Source organism: Helicoverpa zea, chromosome 28 (assembly GCF_022581195.2).
Source record: "Helicoverpa zea isolate HzStark_Cry1AcR chromosome 28, ilHelZeax1.1, whole genome shotgun sequence".
NCBI lineage: Eukaryota > Metazoa > Arthropoda > Insecta > Lepidoptera > Noctuidae > Helicoverpa > Helicoverpa zea.
In genome coordinates, this window is record NC_061479.1 from 1927301 (window position 1) to 1953309 (window position 26009).

General features: G+C 37.6%; 2 protein-coding genes across 2 annotated transcripts in view; both read right to left on the reverse strand.

The window, feature by feature from the left end:
* LOC124643870 (Krueppel-like factor 8) overlaps positions 1–9339 on the reverse strand; it is a 53236-nt gene extending 43897 nt beyond the window's left edge. The window contains exons 1-3 of the mRNA XM_047182992.1: positions 9003–9339; positions 5515–5740; positions 5082–5139 (exon numbers count right to left, since the gene is read on the reverse strand). Coding sequence (XP_047038948.1) covers positions 5082–5093 — 12 coding nt within the window. The 5' untranslated portion in view covers positions 5094–5139; positions 5515–5740; positions 9003–9339. The remainder of the gene's footprint in view (positions 1–5081; positions 5140–5514; positions 5741–9002) is intronic.
* Positions 9340–10343: 1004 nt separating this feature from the next.
* LOC124643856 (tRNA pseudouridine(38/39) synthase) lies at positions 10344–19088 on the reverse strand. Its single transcript, XM_047182976.1, has 9 exons — positions 18934–19088; positions 18727–18854; positions 18173–18374; positions 17182–17351; positions 15923–16131; positions 15244–15391; positions 13948–14100; positions 11632–11816; positions 10344–10448 (listed from the first exon to the last, which is right to left on the reverse strand). Exons 1-9 carry the CDS (start codon positions 18997–18999, stop codon positions 10369–10371), a joined length of 1341 nt encoding a protein of 446 aa, XP_047038932.1. The 5' UTR covers positions 19000–19088; the 3' UTR covers positions 10344–10368.
* Between the last annotated feature and the right edge of the window lie 6921 nt (positions 19089–26009).

The window sequence follows — 26009 nt, forward strand, 5'->3', positions numbered from 1 at the left end:
ACCTACCTAATTACAACATTCGTTTAAAAAAAAACACGTATCTAAAGTAATGAATTAGAGCGGTCCCCCGACACGACAAAATTTAGTTTACGTAGTGTTAAAAGTTATTTTTTTTTGCTTTTTATAGGGTTTAGCGTTTTTAACCTTTTGTCATAATTATTGCGTACTTTTTTTGGGTCGGGGGTTTTTTTAAATTTATAATTACATTGATAGATTTATTATTTTCCCAGCAGCTACCAACGTTGCCCAACTTATCAATCCGTGTGTATCCTGTTCCCATACAAGGTCAGCTGTCATTTTACGTGTAGGCTCCATATTAAGCAGAACTATGCATGTTTACACACATATCTACAGCATTGTAAAGACTTGTATAGTTTCCGGTTCAGTTAGTAGTAGTAACATCTTGATGAGTTTCATTGAACTTATTTAAACTAGCTTAGCGGAACCATGATTTGATTAATTTTGTTATAGGTACATGTTTTTACAGAAATCCATTATAACTATATGAATATCTGCAAAATATATCTATGTGAGAGGAGGCATGTGCCCAGTAGTGGGACAATAAAAAGGCTGATGAAGTATGAAATTTTTGCCCTAATTGAGCCGTTTCGGAGAAGCACGACAAACAAACTACTTATGATTTCTGACTCGAAGTTAAGTTTTCTTGTGGCGAATCTCTTATATGCGTATAAAAAACATAAGAGGCTTAAACTACCTGATTCACAAACATGTAACCAGCTTTTTCTCGCATTTTCAGCCGCGTCTCGTGAGAACTTCTCCCCGTAGTCAAAATATGGCGTATTTTACTCGGAGCTAGTCTTGTTTTCCGACAGTCATTGATTAGCAATATTCAAACTGAAGCAATTCAAATCTGTTCAGTAGGTTCGTAACCTTCAGGGCACCAATAAAAAAAATCCTCTATTATATTAAGTAGTATGGATAGAAGAGTACAGGAGTTCTGCGCAGGCGCATCGTCGCCATCTTGTTTGGCCTTCACCTAGTGGCGCCAACTCATCCTGTATAGTAATTAAAGGTAAACTGCTACTAATCTGCTGATTTAGAATTGAATGATAACATTATACTTAGGTGTCTACTATTGTTCACTACTGATAAAATAGGAGTACCTAAATTATAGACCTAAATCTTCATCAGGGATTAGTGAAAACTGCATGAAAATCCAAAGAGTTGTTCTAGAGTCTTGCCGCGAACACACGGACAGATTTTGGTAGCATGTATGATCGGAAGATAGGTCTGAAACGGCAAGAAATCCAACGTACGTACTCTCCGATGCATAATTGTATCAATAACTAACTTCAAAATTCGAGGTGTTTTGTGATTGAAACACACAAAGCCATTTCAGCCAGACCCGGGAATCGAACTTGCCACCCCGTACAGCTCGACAGCTGTCTGTCGAGCTTTACAACCACTAGACCAACGAGACGAGAGACGAGATATATAAACATATATTTTTCAAAAGGAAGAGGATGCTACATGGCCTCCGAGAGTGTTACCTACGAAGGTCAGTAAAGAGGCTGAATCGTGGCTTACGACACGATCCTATTAAGTGGATTAGTTTTAAACGCAAATCATAAGTGAAACGCCCACACCCACACCCTTCACCACATCGTATGTGTTTTTGCTGGGAAGAAGAAGTGGCGCAACAAACTCCCCAGCAACGGAGCGAGTTTCCATCAAAATTGTTAGCGAAAAGTGTCTACTGTCTTCGCGCACAAAAGTTGTTATTCCGCGGACACTTTAGAAATGTTCGCACGCAATTTGTTGCCGTTTGCTAGAGCAAGTAGACCAGAAGAATCCTTTGTGTGCGTCGACTACATAACATTAACATAACAGACCTATACATAACATTGCAAGGATTTGGATTTAGTAATTGGGGTAAAGTGACTGTAAGGTAATGATGAATGAAGGGAAGATCTACTATTACTACATACTTAAACATGTTTTTTTTTTTCAAAAGGAAGAGGATACAACATGACCTCAAAGATTGTTACCTACGAAGGTCAGTAAAGAGGCTGAATCGTGGCTTGCGACACGATCTTATAAGTGGATTAGTTTTAAACGCGAATCATAAGTGTAACTAGCATTGTTGTGTGACTTTGGCTGTGGTAATTTTAGCATACGACAGGTAAGCCAGCATTAAAACTACTTTAAGTCAGAGACGTCTATCCTTGTAAAACACTGGTACTCAGCAGCATGCGATCAGACTGGAAGCCGACCCCAACATAGTTGGAAAAAGGCTAGGCAGAAGATGACTAGAAAGAATTTCTGGTAACGGCAACGGGATTGTTCGAAAGAGTTATCACGGCACGGCACCCGTACACAAAGGGTAAAAGAGGGAAATGAGATGGGTTTTAGTCAGTAACAGACTGACACTCCTTCACACCTTCCACAACCGGAAATAAGATTTTTTTTTTAATTCTCAAAACATTTCAACAAAGACTGTTAGCAATTTAACAGTGAAAGAATACCAAGTCTGGATTTTGTCAGCAAATACTACTACATAAAGAGGCAAAAAGGGCGTTGTAATTATAACGCTCAATGAAAACGACGAAGAGTAACATTTCCAAGTACAGTAAGGTCGATAAAAAGGCATGTTCGTGTCCGAATGTATCAAATCGTGTGTTGCAACACGACTTAGTTGATGAGCCCGTCTCGTAAGGCGAAGCTCTTATTTCAGTACATGGCGAATTTAGAATAACCGTTATACTGTGGTTTTTAATGTCATAAGTACCTACTAATTTAATAGCCTGTTCTGCCACAGTTTTAGGGAGAACCACTTCCAGCACCGAATTAAAGAAGCCAATGTCCTTTCTCGGGTTCTAAGACCAAAATCCCGTTTAAATCGGTTCAGAAGTTTTAGCGTGAAAAGGCGATAGACGGACCGAATTGATGAGACTTTTGCATATCATCATCATCCTGCCCTTATCCCAATTCTATTTGAGGTCGGCGCAGTATGTTTTCTCCTTCCATATTCTACTTATGCGACTTTTGCATCCATATTAATGGCAAAAAAGGCATTGTAATACTTAATTGATAATGAAGGAGTGTTTCCAAGTACAGTAAGGTCGATAAAAAGGCATGTTCGTGTCCGAATGTATCTCAAATCGTGTGTTGCGACACGACTTCGTTGATGAGCTCGCCTCGTAAGGCGAAGCTCTTAGTTTGATAGAAACTGTGGTTTTAAATATCATATAAACTAGTATACTAATATTCTGAACAGGTAAATTACGAATCTCTGTATCTACTGAACCATCTCATCACCTACCTAGCCTTTTCCCAACTATTTTGGGGTCGGCTTCTAGTCTAACCAAGTGCAGCTGAGTCAGTGTTTTGCAATGAGCTACTGCCTATCTGCTCTAAGGGTCAATTCACACTGAAAGAGCAGCGGCCGGCAGCGGCCGTAAGAGCACGGAAAATGTAAGAGCGCGGCGCGGTGCGGCGCCGCGCGGCGCCGCGCGGCCCGCCGCGCTCGCGCTCAATCCCTTGCAATTACGGCCGCTGCCGGCCGCTGCCGGCCGCTGCTCTTTCAGTGTGAATTGACCCTAAATCTCATTTCTTGTAAACTGAAACGATTAAAAATAAATGATGGCAATAACCATAACATTATATTATATCCCACCCAAAACAAAAATGTGAAAGGCTGCCAAGTTCGATAATATGGAAATCCTTCGCCTATAAAAGAAGTGAGATCTGAATAAGTACCAAGTTCCATACACATACCTCAGTTAAAAATAGTTACTTTTTAATGTTACTTGGCAAGTTTTCACACACCTTCTTATAAACCTACTAAACGCAATGAATCAAGTATTTAATTTTCTATTAAAACTTGCCAAGTAACATTGCTTGCAAACCATTTTGATGAAAACTTTCCATAACACCCACGCGAATTAAGCACTTTTAAGCTTACATGGGACAATATCTTGTCCTTAAGTGAGACTACTAGTAGCGATGGTCGAGATAGCAAGGTCGGGGCATCGCCGCTCTATTTTGACACACTGCTTACCACACCTTCGGCGAATCTCCGCTCATTAGGCCTGTGTGTGGCATCTTAAGTTATAAGCACATTTCAGTTAACTTGTGCTAATAAGAAGACGTGGTGGCCAATTGGTTAAAGCACCAACCTCTCAAATATGAGTGTGTGACTTCGATTCCAAGATAGGCAAGTACCTAAACGCGCTAATCGAGAAAAGCTAAGGGCTATCCAAGTGTTAGATACTTGGATAGCCTACTTATCAAGGAAGGCTGTAGGATATCTTTACCTACTTGTTTATGCTATTACTAGTACTATTATAACTGTGTTTCGAAGGTCCAATCAATAAAAAATCCATCCTTGTAAAACACTGGTACTCAGATGCGTTTGATTAGACTGCTGCGTTGTGTGAATTCAGTGGTAAATTTTGGCGAAAGATATACAAATGACTGCTTATCTACACATAGGATTAAATCTTGCCCTTAAGTGAGACTACTAGTAGCGATGGTCGAGGTAGCAAGGTCGGGGCATCGCCGCTCTATTTTGACACACTGCTTACCACACCTTCGGCGAATCTCCGCTCATTAGGCTTGTATGTGGCATCTTAAGTTATAAGCACATTTAAGTTAACTTATTTGGGAAAAGGCTCGGGAGCTGATGATGAATTAAATTGATATAAGAAATTAAGACCGAACGTCATGATGACACACTGTGTATGCCTTGTTATGCCCCGTCTATAGGAGATAGACGGGGCATAAAACCGATTACGACCCCGAGGGACGGGGATTTAAATTGTGTCAAAAATCCGTTATAAAAAAAACTGGCCAAGCGCGAGTCTGACCCGGCCATTATAAAAAACAGGCAATAAGCCAATTTGTATGGGAGCGCTCCAAATTATTAATTTTATTCTATTTGGTTGTTGTCTTAACTAAAGTATGTCCTTAGTCATTGAGTTGCTATTGCCTAATGTACATCATCTGCCAAAATATTAAGTCATTCATGATTATTGTTATTACCTATCGATATTTATGTATCGTGAGATCTCTTTCTTATCTATGGTATAGCTATGGGTATGTTTGGGGCATGTACTTACCATATAAACCATGAAACTCCTTTAGTGCGTTCTTCACTTCACATGCTGTGGTCGCGATCTGGGGGACAAGGAAAGACCATTACAGCAATAATTTCAGAAAGATCACTTCATTAGAAGATTTGTTTCTATTCAAATTATAGCTCACGCCAAACTTCTTGTCGTCACGGAACATTGCACGAGTCGCTGCGCAGAAAACGTTTTTAAGTGTCTGAGCTTTGGTTTTCTCTAAACATCAAAGAAACTTTCAGTGAGTGGAACCTACTCACTGTTTCAGAATTACCAACTGAACCATCTTCCCAAAAAAGACGGGTTTCTCAATCAGAATGTTTGTAAGTTTCTTTTAAAGTTTTTTTTCCAAATTTATAACTCCTGCCAAATGCGCATAAATGTAAAGGCTAATTAAAAATTAAATTAAATTTAAAAAAATACTTACAAAGGAACGGTGATATATGCTCCATGGTAGAAACATAACTTAACATTCTACTTTTAACTTAATATTACATTACTGGCCTTCAACTAAGAAGTTTTAGAGAGGATCACATACTGTTAAAAAACTACATTTAAGTAAATACTGGCCTCTTTACAGTCATTTGTGATTATTTTAAACTTTTTTTGTTAAATTTTTTTTTGTTGGTGCTTCATGCTTAGAGTTGATGGATCTGAAACAAAAGAAAATTCTTTGAATACATTTTTCAAAAGTATTTTTCTATACTAATGAATAAATAAGAACTAATAAATAAAAACTAAATACCTACTAATAAATAGCAACTTTTCTAAGTTTGTATGTACTTTCTAAGTATGTTTATCTTGGACACCAATTGCTGATAAAAAGGTGAAGGAAACCTGGACTATATAGTCTGAAATCAGCAACCCGCATTGAGCAAGCGTGGTGATTAATGCTCAATCCTTCTCCGTATGAGAGGAGGCCGCAGCCCAGCAGTGGGTCAATAAAAAGGCTGTAACAGTAACAGTTGTGCAGAGAGCTACACTCTTCCCAAGTAACAGTCTATATTTTATCCTGGTACGGTATTTCGCAAGAGATGCGAGTGAAACCGCGGGAAAGTGACTAGTCTAATATTAAAGTGATATTTTCAATTGGAATATAAAAATGCAGTACCATATTAGGGTTTCCATTAATTATGCATACAAGGCGTGGTACAAAGGCGTTAAAACAAAGCAATGGCCCAAAAACATATTTTTACAAAACACGCAAAATTAACAAAAACTTTGTAACTACGTAAATACTGAAAAACACACAAAAAAACGGCCAAGTGCGAGTTGGAATCGCGCATGAAAGGTGCGTCAAATCGCGCATCTGTGCTAATATGTATAGTCAAAGAGGAAACATTTTTTTCTTTGTTTATTGCACCTAAGGCCCCGAAACTACTGCTCCGATTTAAAACTCTTTCACTGCTTGAAAGCTCTTTCCGAGTAACATAAACTACCTATATTTTATCCCGGTACGGGCAATAGATCCGGGACGCGAGTGAAACCGCGGGAAAACGGTGAAATTGTTTTATGCAAGCAAATAATAGGTATTTTAATTTAAAAAACTCGCTTCTGCCTTCGGTTTCAGCCGCGTCCCGTGGAAACTTCTCCACGAACCCGGGTAAAAAGTAGCCTATAGCCTTCCTCGATAAATAGGCGAAATAACGCTGAAAGAATTTTTAAAATGAGCTACTTTACCCATTCCTGAGATTAGTGCGTTCAAGCAAACAAACAGGGTCTGGATTTTCCTTTTTGGGTAGGGAACCCTAAAACTGATAATTCTTTGTAGCTTGAAATACATTTGCCCCACTTACTCTTTAATTTAAGTTTTATACTCATAATAAGTACCATTGTACGCTCTACTTATTATTCAAAATAAAAGCCCTGTTTGTTTGTTTGTTTTAACACTTTCATGATAAAACAGGAGCACTAGTACCTATAAGTATACAATAGTTGGTATTCTAGAGAAGGTAAGGAATAGTTAGTTAATATTGTAGCACCTTTTCACACACCGTTGGTTAACCCGGTGGTACGTTAACAATTTACTTGTGTTCATCCTCCGAGCCTTTTTTCCCAATCATGTTGGGGTCGGCTTCCAGTCTAACCGGATTCAGCTGAGTACCAGTGTTTTACAAGAAGCGACTGCCTATCTGACCTCCTCAACCCAGTTACCCGGGCAACCCGATACCCCTTGGTTAGACTGGGTCAGACTTACTGGCTTCTGACTACCCGTAGCGACTGCCAAGGATGTTCAATGACAGCCGGGACCTACAGTTTAACGTGCCATCCGAAACACAGCCAATGGTGTCTAAGATATACTTAGAAAGTACATACAAACTTAGAAAAGTTGCATTGGTACTTGCCTGACCTGGGATCGAACCCGCGCCCTCATATTTGAGAGGTTGGTCCTTTACCCACTAGGCCACCACGACTTTTTTCAATACTTGTTATAAACAATTTACTTGTGTTATGGATGCTAAAATAACTGATAAAGTACATGTAATTATAAATACATATTATAACACACAGACCACGGCCAGGAAGGATACTTATCACGCAAATGTCAACCATACTGGTAATTGGACCTCACGTTTGATAGTCTGGCATGGTGACCCACAGTGACCATTGCACCATCAGGCGTCGTCCTAATTGGGAGCGATCGTACGATGGCGCGATGCGTCTTTCATCTAAGGCGTCGTCCTAATTGACAGCGATCGTACGATGACACGATGCGTTCTCGTCGTGCGATGAGTTCAAACATACAGATTTCATCAGAGTGTCCTATTTGAACCTCGCAAGTGAGATCGTGAGATGAAAAACGCATCGCGCCATCGTACGATCGCTGCCAATTAGGATGACGCCTCAGGGTTGTTTAATCCCAACAAACTTTTAGTAAGTACTGAAGTTTAGACTTTACCCATATCCCAGACTAACTACTCTCCATGCTAAAATAAAATATGTAACTTTGTTTATTTATAACACCCAAAAATAAGTAGACCTTAAAAATTCAAAGTTGGTACATATAGAAGTACCTTCTGGACCCTATGAAAATAATTTTGGTGGCATTCTTAAAGACTAAATTATACTTATTGCCAATAATAAATTAAGCCGACCAAGAAACCAGAAAGAAACATGAATTTATTAATTCCTTTTGTAGTTGAATAATGGCATAGGAAATAATTCATTCAGCCTATAATTGCCCTTTTGTAAATAATGTTCAAACATGAGTTTTTTATAATCATGCCTGTTTGTCAGATAAATTACTACCAAAACATTTCCTATGGCCTGTTTCAGACGGCACGTTGAACTGTAGGTCCGGGCTGTCATGGAACTTTTTAAACAGTTGTTAAGGGTAATCAGAAGTCTGACAACCAGTCTTAGCAAGGGGTATTTGGTTTCCCGGGTATTAACTGGGTTGAGGTCAGATAGGCAGTTACTCCTTTTTAAACACTATTCAGCTGCATCTGGTTAGACTGGAAGCTGACCACAACATAGGTTGGAAAAAGGCTCAGGAGATGATTATGAGTTTTTTTCTAATCATGGCTGTATGTCAAATTAAAGCCGACCCACTGACCAAACATTTTCATGACTTAAATTCACCTTCCACATTTTAAATTATAGGAATGTTACTAGAATTTAAGTAACTTAAAATAATTAATGAAGAAATTCAGTTGTGTCTTAATTTAAATATGCTTAGAAATGGTTTCCGTTTTCAATTGGTTTTTTTTTCCAATAGTTTTAGTTTTTTACCTAATCTAGATCTAATATTATTGAAGTTACTGGACCAAATGAACAGGAATTAGTTAATAACGCTGTTTATTATGCATTGCACTATAATATAACTGTTTCAGATACTGCTCAAACACAGTGAACAATAAAAAAATATTTAATTTTAAAACTGTGAACTAAGAATCGTAAAAAATTCGTACATACCTCAAAATTGTAATCCAAGGGTTTACATTTATAACACAACAACACACACTCACAACATGACTTTTTACAGTTTTTTTTCAAACAAAAAACAGTCGCTAAACCATTACTTTTATATTTAAAAACTTATTCGATCGCAAAAAGTTTTTCACAAACGTCACGACACGTAAATATTTTCATTGAACTGTCAAAATTATATTACCCGATCGAAAAAAATGGAACACGGATACGGAACAAGGTATTCCCACAAACGCGGCTACACAATTTAGTTAGGTTATAGTTTGAAAAAAATGGCGCAAAAAAAAAATTAAATGGTGCGTTTTGTTTTACTTTTAGCATAGGATATCCAAGTTTTCTGTTTCGAAATTTTACGCGGCCGAGCCTGCTGTCCGGTTGCAGCGGCCTTCTAATACCTACTGTTCAAGAAATAACGCGAGATAGTAATGGCCGTTCGCCGTAGCGGCCGGTTTACGCACAGGTAATACAGGTACAATATACCTACAATGCCACAATAATTATGGAGACAATTACTGCACAAAATAGTCCCGCTACTGTTAGAGGTCGTTTGCGTGCTTTTTAATAGTGGAATGGCTCAATGACCTTATTTTAATAATGCGATGATCATAATCATGACTATGCTGTCGCGCGGCCCTATAAACGGTGATATTGAGATTATAGATAGTGAAAAACTTTTTGACGCTATATTTTTATAAAATTAAATCCTTGCCAATCTCATGGGAAAGTGAGAACTGTCTGTCTGATTGTCCGGCTTTCGCGCCAAAACTATTGAACCGATTTAAATGTTTAGTACCTACAGAGATAGTTAAGCTAGCCCCTAAGAAAAGCCATATCGACTGCAAGCAAGCAATACCTCCTATCTGACTCCGGGTGGATTTTAAAGGGGAACAATAAAACTTAATAAAATCCTTATTCCGAGGAAGGTATAATCATCATCCTCCGAGCCTTTTCCCAATCCTGTTGGGGTCGGCTTCCAGTCTAACCGGGTCGGACCGAGGAAGGTATAATGAGATACTGAAAATCCAAGTTTTCTTTTTCTAAGCATAGATAGTATTGATTAATAAAGTTTTTTGTTTTTATTTTGAATCTAAAGGTAGTTTATGGTAGATACAAGTTTTTTGGTTTTTTGAAACAAAAATGTCAGATAGGAGGTATTGCTTGCTTGCAGTCGATATGCTACTTTTTATCCGAATGTGCGGAATCGTCTCCACAGGACGCGAAAGCTGGTAGACTTTATAAAAACGGTTTACAGTGCAACCACTTAAAAAAAATGATGTATTTTAGATAGATTTTATGATGGGGTATGTTTTAATTAAAAACAGGTGATTTTGTAACAAAACAAAAAATATATTTATTTACTATTTACATCTTCAGCGGGATCAGCTATTTTTCTTTTCTTCCTGTAGTGTTCAATTCTCTCTTCTAAGCTTGCTGTAACAAATAAAATATGGATTTTACAAAAGGCTATCATTTGAACTCCCTTGGCAGTTGTTAAGGACAGTTGAAAAAGCTGACAACCAGTCTTATCGGGCAACTGGGTCAGAGAGGAAATCGCTTCCTGCAGACTAGTTTCCGAAAATCTATACTTCTATACTAATATTATAAAGCTGATGAGTTTGTTAGCTTGAACACGCTAATCTCAGGAACTGCTAGTCCGATTTGAAAGAATCTTTCAGTGTTAGATAGCAGATAGCCTATTTATCGAAGAAAGTTATAGGTTACTATAGAAAGTTATAGTAGTATTGTCCGGGTTCGTGCAGGAGGTCCCACGGGATGCGGGTGAAACCTCTAGCTAGAAGAAGCTAGTGTAACGTTTTAAAAAATGATTCTTTGTACCTAAATGAATAGTGATAGTAAGCCTTACTTAATATTATAAATGCGAAAGTAATTCTATCTGTCTGCCTTTTCACGTCAAAACTACCGCGTCGATTTATATGACCAATTGATGAACCCTGAGAAAAGATAGACTACTTCTTATCCAGGAGAGGAAAGTTGAGTTGAGCTAGCACATTTTTAACTGAGTTCAAAAACAAAAAAATAAGGTTCTCAGTATGATCTCCACGTTACCTATGTATGTATGCGCGATAATCTCACGTATAGCTGAACCGATTTTGATGCGGTTTTCAGCATATTATTTGTCAGACTTAGAAAAAGGTTTTAGGTATACAAGGTGTTGATTTGCATTTGTGCCATACGTCAGGAGGAGGACATGAAATACGTAAATAATCGATAGGAATTACAGTAGACGGGAAATAGCTAATACGCACGGCTTTTTTTGTCATTGTAATGTCGTAGCATTTCAGAAGTAATCCAATTTTATGAATGAAATTTATGAATGATCGTTACGTATGCTTTCTGTTTGGGTTTGTGTGAGGGCGCAGCACGGTTTTAAGTTAAGGCCAGTAACACACGCGCCAAGTTTAAATACGGCTAGATAACATTGACGAATTTCCGAAAAAAAATTAAAATCAAAAATTTTCCTGCCGATTTTTTTGTTGATTTGGGTTGAGAATCATTAGTATAATTACGTCCTTGCCTATGGCACGGATGCAAATCAACAGCTTGTATTATTCAAGTCGCTTTATTATTTTGAAGAAAGTTTTCTCATACTAACAACAAGTATCCCTTTTTAACAAAGGCTTATATACTCTAGACTTCACGCCTTGCAACAAACACTCTGTATAAGCTATAACTCTGTCCTTTTCTCTCTTGTTGCCATCCGTATCCGTTGTCTCGCTCTCGCACAGTTCTGAATATTTAGCTTCTAACTCATTTATGACGTCATGGATCATTGTTGTTCTGAAAATAGAAAATTAGTTTTATTAAATTTTAAAAAGATGAAGAGTTTGTTTTGACGCCCTAATATCAGGATATACAGGAATGAATTTTAAGCAGTGCACAAAAAAAAATTTGGTAGTCCAGAATCATTAACAGAACATATCTGCAACATCAGTAAAATTTTTTTTTTCATTATTTTGTCCACCCTAAAATCAGCAAAATATGGATACCAACTATTCTTACGCGCTTGGAGCAGCGCTCGCGTCAGTAAACCGGTTTCGCGTTGCCGCCGTGCATACTATGACGACTGTGACCATACAATCGGTTACAAAATGAACATCTTTCGATATCAATAACTTTTCTTTTTTGTATTAAAACACGACAAAATAAAAATATACGTATCTATAAAACTTATTTAACTATAAGTTGACAGAGTTTGCGCACTGGATAAAATTCATTCCTGTATGGGACCGATTTGAGATTCTTTTAGTGTGCTAGAAAGCCCATTTATCGAGGAATGTTATAGGCAACTCTTAGGCTCAACACAAACCAAAAGAGCGGCGAAGGGCAGCGAAGCGAAGCGCGGTTTGAGTGTCATTTGAATTTTTACTTTATTACCATTACTATAATGTATATTTTCCGTATTATATACTCCGTTCATGGAATTCGCGGGAAGTCCCGCGGCGCCGCGGGCATCCGCGCGACTCGTTCGAGTTTCTCATGCGAAAATATACATTATAGTAATGGTAATAAAGTAAAAATTCAAATGACACTCAAACCGCGCTTCGCTTCGCTGCCCTTCGCCGCTCTTTTGGTGTGTGTTGAGCCTTAGCCGGGTGCGCGAAGTAATTCTATAGGGTCTCATCATCATTATCCTCCTGCCCTTATCCAAATTTATATTTGGGGTCGACGCATCATGTTTTCTTCTTCTATACTCTTCTATCTCTATCTTCTTAACGGTCTAGTAAATCTAAGTAATCCTCCTGTACGTTAGTTTCAGCTAAGTACTAATTCAGTTAAGTATTGAATAATTATAATCTTTATCTAATTCAGTGCGTGAAGTTGCCGCTAGACGCGGGTAAAGCCGCTGACGAGAGCTAGTCATCATCCTCCGAGCCTTTTCCCAACTATGTTGGGGTCGGCTTCCAGTCTAACCGGATTCAGCTGAGTACCAGTGCTTTACAAGAAGCGACTGCCTATCTGACCTCCTCAACCCAGTTACCCAGGCAACCCGATACCCCTTGGTTAGACTGGTGTCAGACTTACTGGCTTCTGACTACCCATAACGACTGTCAAGGATGTTCAATGACAACCGGGACCTACAGTTTAACGTGCCATCCGAAACACAGTCATTGGTGTCTAAGATATACTTAGAAAGTACATACAAACTTAGAAAAGTTGCATTGGTACTTGCCTGACCTGGGATCGAACCCGCGCCCTCATACTTGAGAGGTTTGTCCTTTACCCACTAGGCCACCACGACTTCGACCTCCTGTACGTTAGTTAATTCTCGTAAATAGCTGGATAGATTTGATTGAAATATATCGGGTGTGTCGTTCACAATCACATTAAATCATATCGCATATACTTTATGATATTCTATGGCGAATTGTAAAAAAAATTACCTAATCCATTCAGTGGTTTAGCCACAGGAGTCATTTTTCGTTTTTATAACTTACAACATCATGTGTAAAGCAGAGATAAAGTTAGGAGTATCGTATGTTTTGATCAGTTGTCAGCTGTCAGTTTTCAAGGGAGAATTTCAGTTGTTTGTAATGACTGACTTTTATATGGTGTTCTAATTTTTGCACATTTTTATTCCATTTACTTTGTTTGAAAAAAACATTTTTTTATTTTTACGTATTTTTCTTTTATCTTTGTGTTAATCGACATATATTAACCAGTATATTAACGCATTTCATTTAATGTGATTATGAACGACACACCCGATATAGTGGTATAATTTAGTTTCTACTATAGGAGGATTTTTTAACGATAGCAAACATCATCAAATGACCCCTCCCGTTGTGGGTTAGCAGCGGCGAGGGAGTGTCAGACTCTTACTGACTAAACACCGTCGTGTTCCGTCGTAGGCCTTTTATGTACCAGGGCCGCGGTAACTCTTATAGGGGTCTTCAAGTAGATTACTTACTTGATATTATGTATAGTCCATTCGCTTTGTAACTGCGTCAAAACTTCAGATATCTCCTGCTTCTTATACACCCATTTACATCCATCCGGTAAGTCGTATGAACAGTGAAATAAGTTCAAAGGTAGGTCCAAAGCCATGTTGTATTGAGGTTTTCTGGGAAAAATAACAAATAAGGGTCAATGGGTTTTTGCGCCACTAATAGGAAGAACATAAGCTTTAATCGAAAAAAACTCATCGAAAGCGGTTCATCCGTTTAAGAGGACGAATTGGAATTTTGGCGCCAAGGATCTCAATTTTTTCTCAGTAAATACAAAACGGATCAAAATACAACTTGGTTATCTGAAAGTTCATGATATAAACCTTATTTTGTTAGACGTAGAAACATGATTAGGTAACTTTTATAACAGAGAAAAATATATCAATCATACCTCTTTTCAAAACGAGATTCACACATTATGGGCAAACGGGACCGATTTAAGCCTCTTAACTTTTTTAGTAGTTGAGTATATACATACTCTTTAAAATTGTAGAAGGAATTTTTATCAAATTATCATTTCTAAATAATAAAATTACAAAACCATTTTGTCGCTTACGACTTTTAGTAATAAGCTAGCGCTCGTATTGTTATCCTCGCCCCGCTCTGACGCTCCGACCCCTTTTGGCGCCTTAGATGCGCGTGCCGGTTATGGAATTATTGTTGACCAATTCGTCGCCTTAACCCGAAGCACAAATTTACGCGAGACCCAATCTCCTTAGTAACAAAACTTTTTTTGCAATGTGGTTGAAAAGGGAGTTAATAGCATAAAGCAAAGTTAAAATTTTTTTTAATTAATAATGTTTTTTATAATTTAAATGAATATTTTGGAAAGTAATTTAGAAGTGTCACTTTTGTAATGTCAGTGAATCTTTTTTTCTTTTTCTTCTCTACTTTATTTTAATATTGCATGTCCGACTTGGATAGACTGTTGATCTAATCTATTGTGTTTAATAAACATCAATATGTACACAGTTATGCAATAAATGAATCTTTATCTTTAATAGAAGTCTTGGCGAACATGATCATTTTACCCGACCGCTAAAAAAGTTATGTTTTTTTAAAGGGACTGTAATCAGGCTATATCTCATAAACAGTGATAGTTATACAGATTAAAATTACAAAGACTGATATATTTTTTTGTTATTTTTTAATTTTGATTATTATTATTCTCGATGTGAACACTTATAACAACTTATGTTTTTTTAATTTTATTGTTTGTAATGCTGTTGGTGTGCCAATAAATAAATAAATACACATACCTAGGACACTTCTCAACATCCAGCAGCTCAGTGATAACTTCAGGGCTTTCCTTACCCTCACCTATGAGGAGCAGCAGCCCCATGATGCACCGGATCTGATGCCAGAGGAAGGCATTCCCTTCAATGTTCAGGTAGTACATTGATGTGGCTGAAACAAAATTGAGAGATTGATCATCTTTAAATAAATACAATACCTAGTCATATTTTCTGCCTGGCTTTTTTGCAAAATTGCCAAAACTACTGAATCAATTTGAATTAAAAGTCTAGGACCTAAGGGAGGACTTTTTACCGACTTTTTTAGGACTTTTATTGCAATCCGCAATGAACCCAAATAAGGACTTTTTATCCGACTGCGGGAAGTAGTTCACTTGGGACGCGGCTAAAATCTTGAGAGATGGCTAGTTATTTATAGTATTTTAGAAATCACAGATTGTGAATCCCAATAGTTCATTTTTCGGTTGTATCTCAAGAACTACAATAATTTCAGTGTCATATAAGACATTTATCTAGAAATACCAACTAAAGATTACATTTTAACCAGGTGCGCAAGAAAAGCTACAGTATAAATTCTACCCAGGATAAAAAGCTACAGTCTACTTAATATCCAGGTGCGCAGAAAAATTGCCACCTTTTTTCATCGAAAACACAATTAAAATCAAAAGTCTAGCCGCATACTCACGCTCCTCCACATCGCAGCTATGAACAGGTAAGACATGAGCGCTAATGATCTCCCTTGTAAACTGCAGCACGCCGTTACCGACATCCATCTTACACAAATTACGATAGTCATTACAACCTATAAGCCGAGCGCAGCCACCAAGCATCGCTTGTATGTCCAAGTTTGATCGAGGAAAGTAGTACTTATATTGACGTTTTTTGCAGTCAAATCTGAAATTGGAGAGAGTATTTTTAAGTAATAAGTCGTGGTGGTCTAGTGGGTAAAGAACCAACCTCTCAAGTATGAGGGTGTGGGTTCGATTCCAGGTCAGGCAAGTACCAATGCAACTTTTCTAAATTTTTATGTACTTTCCAAGTATATTTTGGATACCAATAACTAATACAAAAAGGTGAAGGAAAACATCTTGAGGAAACCCGGACTATAAAGTCTGAAATGACCAACCCGCATTGAGCAAGCGTGGTGATTAATGCTCAATCCTTCTCGGTGTGAGAGGAGGCCTGTGCCCAGCAGTGGGACGATGAAAAATAAGGCTGTAACATTTTTAAGTAAAGGTACACTGTGCATGTAGCTGGAGCAAGTTAACATGCGCAAGTGACAAGTGACAAGAGCACGTGGGTGGGTATTTTGCTTTGGTACCTGCGCGAGTCGCTGGACCCGCACGTTTTTAAAATGCATGTAGCCTGCGCATGTGCCTCAACATGCGCGAGCTACTCGCACCGTGTAGATGCACCCTAATGGTCAGAGGTGTTAAGGCTATGTAAATAGTTTGGTCAGATAGGCAGTCGCTCCTTGAAAAACACTAGTACTCTGCTGCATTTGGTTAGACTGGAAGCCGACCCCAACATAGTTGGGAAAAGGCTGGGTAGATGATGAGAAGAAGCTAACAGCCGCACGAATCGATCTTGAAGTTATCATCGCTTTGTGCAGTTCATGGATGGGTGGCTGAAGATTTCCTCAGTGTTTTCGAAAGACACGTTAAATTGTTCGGTTCTTGGCTGTCATTTGAACATGTTTTACAGTCGTTATTGGTAATCAGAGGCAGGAAGGTCTGATAATCAGTCTTAGAAACTGGCACCCGGGGAACCTCCCAGGTTATGTAGGTACATTTGCTTGTATGAATGTTTGTCCGTCTTTCATGCAAAAGCTGCTACATGGATGTTTATGAAACTTGATAATAATACAGCTTACATATTACAAGAAACCAGGTGAAACCTCTGACAAAAGATAGTATCAAATAAAAATAATTATCACAAACTTACCTAGCACTATATTCAGGCATATCTTCAGGAATAGGCATCCAAGCAACTGCCTTAATATCTTTAGGTAGCAACCTGTTTAGTATCTTACAGTATTGCATCTCATTGTCTATGGAATCTTGTGTGCTTTGTTCTGATGGTGGAAACTTACTCCGAAGTGATATTGATATGACCTGTACAAGAATTTGTGAAATACAGCTGCTGGCAAATAACTTTACCATTTTATAACAATACTAGCTTCTGCCAGCGGTTTCACCCACATCCCACATCCCATTCGATAAAAAGTAGCCTTCCTCGATAAATGGGCTATCTAGCACTGAAATAATTTTCAAATCGGACCGGTAGTTCCTGAGATTAGCGCGTTCAAACAAACTCTTCAGCTTTATAATAATAGTATAGATTCCAGATCAGACAAGTACCTAGGTGCTAGTATAGAAGTAAGCCATAACTAGTCGTAAAATTGCCGCCCAAATGAAAATGTGTTCGGTTATCATAAAGTTATATGGTGCACCTCTTTGTAAAGCTATTATTTACAGGGAAACAGTAAAAATGTACAAAATGCTTTTGCGCATACTTAGGGTATCAAATGGCTGACATCAGAATAGAACAGTTATTTGAAGTGACCTGACCTGAGTAGTGTTTTCTTCAATCATTAATGACTGTAGTATTTTTGACTCTCGTGAACTCACTAGAAGCCAACCCTAGAGTGGCAATGTTTCTGTTTGCGTCAAATAACTTTACAATTCTGTAATATAGTAGTAGCACAGTTTAGTTAAATTTTCTTGTAAGTAGTTTCTGGTTCATATTTTGTGTACGCATACACACTTTTATTGCGCAATTAGATTTTTTTTTTCTTTTCTTTCTTTTGCTACTATTAATTTAGCAGTGGCAAAACTTCTGATAAATGCTTCTCAACAATAATTATCTGCTAAAAGCTAACTTCAGAATTAAAAAGTTATATTACAAAAACTACCCAGCTACAAATTTAATTTACCTGCCCAAAAGAGCTGACACCTTTATCAGTGCGTCCGCATCGATGGTAACCAGACATCTCTCTGCTTTGTATTAAACAGGACTTAGTTAGCGCATGAAACAGATGATGTTCGATCGTCTGGTTCGTGTCTTCCTGTACCGCTAGACCATTGTAGTCCCAACCGAAGTAGAGGATCCGGAGGAGTACTCTTCGAAAGTGGCATCTGGGAACATATAATTATTGTTTCTTGAATATTAGAATATCTTTTGCAATTGGTAAGGGCAGTCGGAAGACAGAAAGTCTGAAAACATCACCAGTATTAGGTTGCCCAAGTTGCTGGGTTGAGAAGGTTAAATAGACAGTCTCCATGTAAAATACTGGTACTCAGCTGCATCCGGTTAGACTGGTCCCAACTTAGTTGGGAAAAGGCTAGGTGGATAATCTTTTATAGTGTTAAAACTTATATTACTGAGATACATATATGTGGCAACTCGATATTTATATGAGTGTGTCTGCTTAAACTTCTACTGTAAGCTACTATCGATGTCCAGACAAGAATTCTTCAAAAAACTTACTTGCTGAAATCCAATTTATTTTTATGTTCCCTCTCATCTTTTTTAGACGCTTCCGAAAAGTTCTTACTAATAATATTCTTTAGCTGTAAGTTATGAGCTTCTAGTTGTATTATTTTTGCTATTAAACCCTGTAAATAAATAAAAAAACTGCAACAAATATATACGTAGAGGTTATGTTTATAAAAAGTACATTTTTGAGTTATTTACATCTTTATCTAGTTTTGATAACTCTTCTTTCGTTGATAATTCCGAGTTTTTCTTTTTTGGAGGCATTTTATATATAAGTAACTAATTATAATTGAAACTATAGAAATGTTTACGAAAGCAACGATAACCAAAACAAGGCTGACAGCTCTGTCAGTGACATTGACATACTTGACAGTGACGGAACATGGCATTCTTTTTACTTTTTCAGGTTTGTTAAGTGGTCTTTTGTCTCATATGGTTTTCTGGAAAATAGTCTGCTATGATTTCACATGCTATGCTGTGATCTTATGCGGTTAATAACCTATAAAGAATGGAAACGTTACGAAAACCTACAAGCGTCAATGTTAGCCAAATACAAAATATTTTTTTTAATAGGTAGTGAAATAACTTCATTCATTATTATACCTCTTGTTACTCTTCTACCAAAAATAACACAGAAAATAGGCAACTAGGCGTTACTTCTATCGACAAGTTCATTTTTAAAGAGCATGTTCCAAAAATACTACCAAATCAAATATTTACGCAGTGGTCGCCGCCCGGTTAATTCGGTTTCACGACTAAAATATCAAATAATTGTTCAATTTACTATAGAAAAGTCTAACTTCCGTGTTGAATTCTTTTAGAGAATTAGCCTGTTAAGTTATTTTCGAAAATTTTCGGCCATTTTCGTAAAACAAAATGTTCCAATAGGAAAACAGACAAACTCCGAGGAAATTTCCACATAAATAATTAAGTTATAAGCACCTGCATCTTAATTTAGAACCAGAGTAATAATATAGAAGGTAAAACCAAGAAGCCACTTAAATTGGTTTGACCTTTCCATATGTTTTCTGTTCCGAAACTATTTCGAATGAGGTCTAATTTTGTAGCAAACCTCTGTACTTTCCCATAGTTTAATCCCACGCAAGAAATCCGTGAAATATAATTATTTATTTACGAAGAAGCTCTAGAAACTACTAATTAGTATTGGGTCATAATCATAAGTTATTAAGTAACATGGGTGAATTGTAGATACTTTGCCTGTGTAGGTTTGAAAACTGTGTCTCTGCCTTCCATCATCATCATCATCCTCCGAGCCCTTTTTCTCTGCCTTCCCACGTCAGAATTTTTGTAGGACAGATATTCAGGCTGATTTTTGTAGGACCTTTTCTTTTTTTGTGCTAAAAAGTCGTGGTGGCCTAGTGGGTAAAGAGCCAACCTCTCGAGTATCAGGGCGTGGGTTCGATTCCAGGTCAGGCAAGTACCAAATCCGCCGGGTCTTCGTCGAGGCTTTGGGCGGCGGCGACCTCTCGCGTCCGGCCTTGGTTCAGGCTATGGCCCGGGGCGAGAGGGAATGGGATGCCGTTGCCTCCTTCTGCGAAGCGGTCATGCTCGAGAAGGAGGAGGCGGAATGCCAGAGAGTACGCACCTTTCATCCCGGCCGCCGCGCTGGACCAGGTAGACACCATGGGCGCCGGATGTCGCGTGATGACTCCCGACCACCGTAGGCGTGGGTCTGTGGGCGGTGAGTTCGGGTGGCTCATCGTCCCTCTGTCTGCTTAGACGACAGACCCGTGTCGACGGCGTGCGTTGTTCCACGCGCTCCTCAAAGAGATGTTCGGGTTGTTCGAAAGAGATAAAGCGGCCCTGGTACATAAAAGGCCTATGACGGAACACGACGGTTTTTAGTCAGTAAGAGTCTGACACTTCCTCACCGCTGCTAACCCACAGCGGGAGGGGTCATTTGATGATTTTTGACGTCGTTAAAAAAAAAAAGCAAGTACCTACCAATGCAACTTTTCTAAGTTTGTATGTAGGTACTTTCTAAGTATATCTTGGATACCAATGACTGTGTTTCGGATGGCACGTTAAACTGTAGGTCCCGTCTATAATTGAACATCCTTGGCAGTCGTTACGGGTAGTCAGAAGCCAGTAAGTCATGCCACTAACCAAGGGGTACCGCGTTGCCCGGGTAACTGCGTTGAGGAGGCCAGATAGGCAGTCGCTCCTTGTAAAGCGCTGGTACTCAGCTGAATCCGGTTAGACTGGAAGCCAACCCCAACATAGTTGGGAAATGAATGATTTTCTTTTTTGTGCTGGGAAATCATCAAACGACTCCTCCCACTGTGGGTTAGCAGCGATGAAAGAGTGTCAGACTCTTACTGCTGACTAAAATCTATCATGTTCCTTCCTAGGCCTTTTATGTAGGTACTCAAGTAAACCGCTAGAAAGACCTTTTTTTACACGCTTTTTATTAGGTTCACCTGTATGTTTGTATGTTTGTTTGTAACCGACTTCTTTGGGCGCGATTTTGACCCACTTTAAACGGCCAGATTTCGTTCAAACTTTGTAGATTTTTTGAGGACCGATGACAATACACTAATTTGATAAAATGATTCAATTTTTCAATTTTTGAAAATATGATTTTTGTTAATTTATATAATTTTCCATAATATTTATAGATATAGATATATCACCATCTATGTTAATTTTACATGGATATAGTTGTCGTTTTTTATTAATTATAATTAAAATTAAACGACACTTAATTAATTATCCATTCGCATTCGATGATCTACAAATGATTAGAATTTAAAAAAAATCTTACTAAAATAATTGATTTTTTCATAAGTTACAGTGTTTCCGGAGTTTCATACATGACGAACAGGATTTTTTTTTGACCTATTTTGATATTTTTTTCCGATTCTATTGCACTAAATTAATTTTTAGCAAGTATAGAATTAATTTCCGTTAAATTATCTCGACAATAATATGCAAAATATCTTGATTCCTTTAACTAACAAGGCTATAATACCAAAATAAGGCGAAAAAAATTTTTCGATCGTAAAGCACTCTCTGATGCTTCGCATCATGAGTCGTGCAATAGTTTAAAATTAAAAAACAAGCTATTATAAATAATCCAAACTAAAAAGTAGAAAATAAATAATATAATAGTTTAAAAAACTATAAAACACGCTTTTTATAGAAAACGAACTAAAAAATAGAAAATAAATTTTAATGAATTTAAATTAAGAAAATAGTGTTAAAAATTTCAATGAATATAAATTAATAATAGAGTGAATAAAAAAAATATTTAAAAAAAGCGTAGGGTGCTTTTTAAGATATTATAGAAATGATAATCACTCTACTCCTATCTGTCAATAAAATATTTACAACTATTGACACCATGCACCCCACGCTTTTTTTTAAATATTTTTTTTTATTCATGTTAGTGGGAGCTTCTTCCCACCCCAGAGAATAACGCACAATAGAATCCACAATAATATTTATTTAGGAGAAAATTATAAATACATTTTTATGAAAGCACAATGACATGACACAACGCAGACAACCCATTTTTTTTATATGCTTCTTTTTAAGTACTCCAAATTCAAATTGGTTAATAGGCCAGTAGGCCGACAAGTAGTAATAATTGAAACTTTAACACGCCCCCTCAATTTTACTATACTAGCCCCAAGCCTGAAGTACACTTATAGTGTTTAATCGCGGGTAAAGCTTTAGTTAATACATCGGCTAACATCAAATCTGTCGGCAGATGCTTCAACTCTACAACATCACCCTTCAATACATCCCTAATAAAATGATACCTTATATCTATATGTTTGCTACGGGCATGGTACCCGGTATCGTTTGCAATATATATCGCCCCCTGGTTGTCAGCATACATCGTAGTTTTTGATAAGTTTAACAGACCTATTTCTTTCAACAAACTACTGAGGTAAAGAACCTCTTTCATAGCTTCGCTAAGACTTATATACTCAGCCTCGGTTGAGGATGTAGCCACTGATCTTTGCTTTTGCGATCGCCATGAAATTGTAGCTCCTCCTAATATAAAAGCGTAACCAGAGTATGATTTCCGATCAATTAATGAGTTACCCCAATCAGCGTCTGAGTAACCCGTTAACGACTTTCCTGTTTTTCTAAATGTTAATCGGTAGTCAATAGTCTTCTTTAGATATCGAAGAACTCGTTTAGCGGAAATCCAATGAGTATGATTTGGTCAAGTTGCAAATTGAGCTAACTTTGAAACTGTCTTCGCAATGTCAGGCCTTGTGGCAACACTCAAATACATCAATGTTCCTAAAAGTTCGCGATATGGCCACGGTTCCTTTTCCTTGTATTCTTCGTGACGCTTTGGAGCTGCAAAATTTAGTCCCACCTCAAAAGGTGTCGATACGGTTTTGCAGTCCGTCATTCCAAACTTCTTTAATGTGTCTTGGATATATTTACGCTGTGATAGACTTATTACACCGTCTTCCTTCACTATCTCTATACCCAAACAATATTTGGCTGGTCCAAAATCCTTTAACTCAAAATCATCAGCTAATTTCTTCTTAAATTCTTGTATCAAAGTAAGATCATCACAAGCAACTAAAATGTCATCAACATATATAACAACTATCAAAACTGTTCCATCCTTCCTCCGCTGATAATATAGACACGGTTCATTTTTGCTTGGTTTCAGATTCATTCGACGAAGTGTTTCATCTAATCTAATATACCACTGTCGTCCCGCTTGCTTTAAACCATACAATGAACGCTTTAAGAGACAGGCATCTCCTCCAGTTTGAAGATCCACTAACATTTTATTAGCACGCTTTAAAATTTCTGAGCCCTCTCCCTCTCTCTGGATCAGCGTATGAAGGTTTTCTTCTAACATCTTTGGTATCTGCATATATACCTTTTCGTCGATTTTGCCGTTTAAATAAGCAGTATTGATATCTAGTTGATGGACTTCTAAATTCAATTCTACCGCTAATGCCATTAAAAGTCTGGGGCATAAGTTTGGTGATAATCTACACCATAACGTTGATTAATTTATATAAATCGTTACATAAATGCGATGTACAGCCACTATCAAGGATCCAGTCATTCTTTTTAATTTGTAAATTATTAGAAAAGTTTGTACAATTAAAAAGTATATCAAAAATACTGTCCTCCTTGTTGTATTCTGTTGCACATCTCGCGTCATCATTCTTTTGATTCATTTTACATTCTGAATATTTATGTCCAACTCCATGACACTTATAACATTTATATATAAATTTACTATTTGTATTTTGTTCTTTACAGTTCGAGTTCTTTTTAAATCCTTTATTCTTCGCATACATAGCTCCTTCAATACTTTTCATTTCAGTACAAGTCAAGCTATTTGCCTTCTCCAAGATCTTAATCTTTAGTACCTCTATGTTTGGTAGTTCGTCTCTGCTCTCCATAGAACATCTAAAATTTTCGTAACTCTCTGGCAAGCTATACAGTAATAAGATAGACATCAAGTCTTCGTGTATTTCTACACCCATATCACTTAACATATTCGCAGCTTCGAAGAAATTATTCAGGTGACTCTGTACGTCATCTCCTTCCTTCATGCGGCTCAACGTTAACTTCTTTAACAGACTTGCCTTTCTTACGGGACCTTTAGATGCATACGTTTTCTCCAATTTTCTCCATATCTCGTGCGACGTTTCACACCCTCTTATGTGTTTAAGCTCACTTGGACACATTGCCATTATCAAATCAGCCTTTGCCATATCGTCTTTATCAGACCATGCGCACGACTCCACTGCTGAGTCCGGCTTAGGTATAGTTCCATTTACGTATTTCCATACCTGATTTCTCGTGAGCAACGCCTGCACTTGAACCTTCCAGGTTTCATAATTTGTACCATTTAAATTCTCAATTTTCGATGTAAACGTCGTCTGGGCCATGACCTATTAGTGGGAGCTTCTTCCCACCCCAGAGAATAACGCACAATAGAATCCACAATAATATTTATTTAGGAGAAAATTATAAATACATTTTTATGAAAGCACAATGACATGACACAACGCAGACAACCCATTTTTTTTTTATATGCTTCTTTTTAAGTACTCCAAATTCAAATTGGTTAATAGGCCAGTAGGCCGACAAGTAGTAATAATTGAAACTTTAACAATTCACTCTATTATTAATTTATATTTATTGAAATTTTTAACACTATTTTCTTAATTTAAATTCATAAAAAAATATTTTCTATTTTTTAGTTCAGTTTTCTATAAAAAGCGTGTTTTTTAGTTTTTAAACTATTATTTTTCGCAAAAAACTTTCCAATGGAAAAATAACTATTTCTGCACCCCATTTCCACGAACAAATTAGAGCAAGTACCCTTCACTTCGTACTTATTGCGATGTCAGTTGTACTGTCAAAATATTGACTGTTGGCGCGACAGGGTTTATGACGTCATAACGTGAAGTAGGGATACCTCGGACAGGAGTTAGGGGTTTTACTTTTACTAAGTAACTATAGAGGTAAATCTACGTAGATGGCTTACGGCAGGTATGCGATTGGTGGATAGAGTGAAAGTCGACATAGCAAGAAAGAATGTTACTTGTGAGTTGATTGCAGATATAAGAGTATGGAAGGAGAAAACGTGATGCGCCGACCCCAAATAAAATTGGGATTAGGGCAGGAGGATGACGTAAGATAAGTTCATGTTTGACGGAAAATGCGTCGAGCATATCGTAAAAGTGTATTGTATTGTACGCTCATTTTATTATGTTAATCGACTCGCCAACGCACCACCACACAGGTCGACAGTCTGACAACGACTGACTCCCCACCGCTCGATCCGGTATTTATAACCGAGTGACGTATGCGCACGAGGCGTCATAATAATGACATAACCTATACAATGATGCACATGTACCTGCATACACTACATCTCTCCCTTGTTGTTTTGATTTTAACCTTGTTTCAAAAAGTTCAACAATCAAACTCATAAATATTTTGGTAATTTCTTAAAGATCTATCAAACACCTGCAGCACAACAAAACCACGCTATCAGATCAGTCCACCGATCACACTGCCATCAAACTGATTTACTTTGTTCCGTTTCCATTTCATTTCCCTTTCCATTTAAGGAGACGACAGATATCGGTGATACTGCGGGACACTACATCCCTTCCCTTGTGAAATAAACATAAATAAAAATCCGTCCCTTTGCAGACGGTAACATACCAGCATCTGCTTCAGGCTCAACAAGACAAATTCGTAGCAGTGATATCAGGCCGGCAAGTTTAACTTCAGGTTTTGTAGCC

Bases quoted from the DNA above. Each gene is read 5' to 3' on its own strand.
- LOC124643856 (XM_047182976.1), bottom strand. From the start codon at position 18,999: ATGCCTCCAAAAAAGAAAAACTCGGAATTATCAACGAAAGAAGAGTTA. The intron at 18,375-18,726 runs GTAAGTTTTTTG...ATATGTTCCCAG, and splicing joins AATAAATTGGATTTCAGCAA to ATGCCACTTTCGAAGAGTAC. The intron at 10,449-11,631 runs GTTAGTATGAGA...TATTTGTTACAG, and splicing joins GTTAAAAAGGGATACTTGTT to CAAGCTTAGAAGAGAGAATT.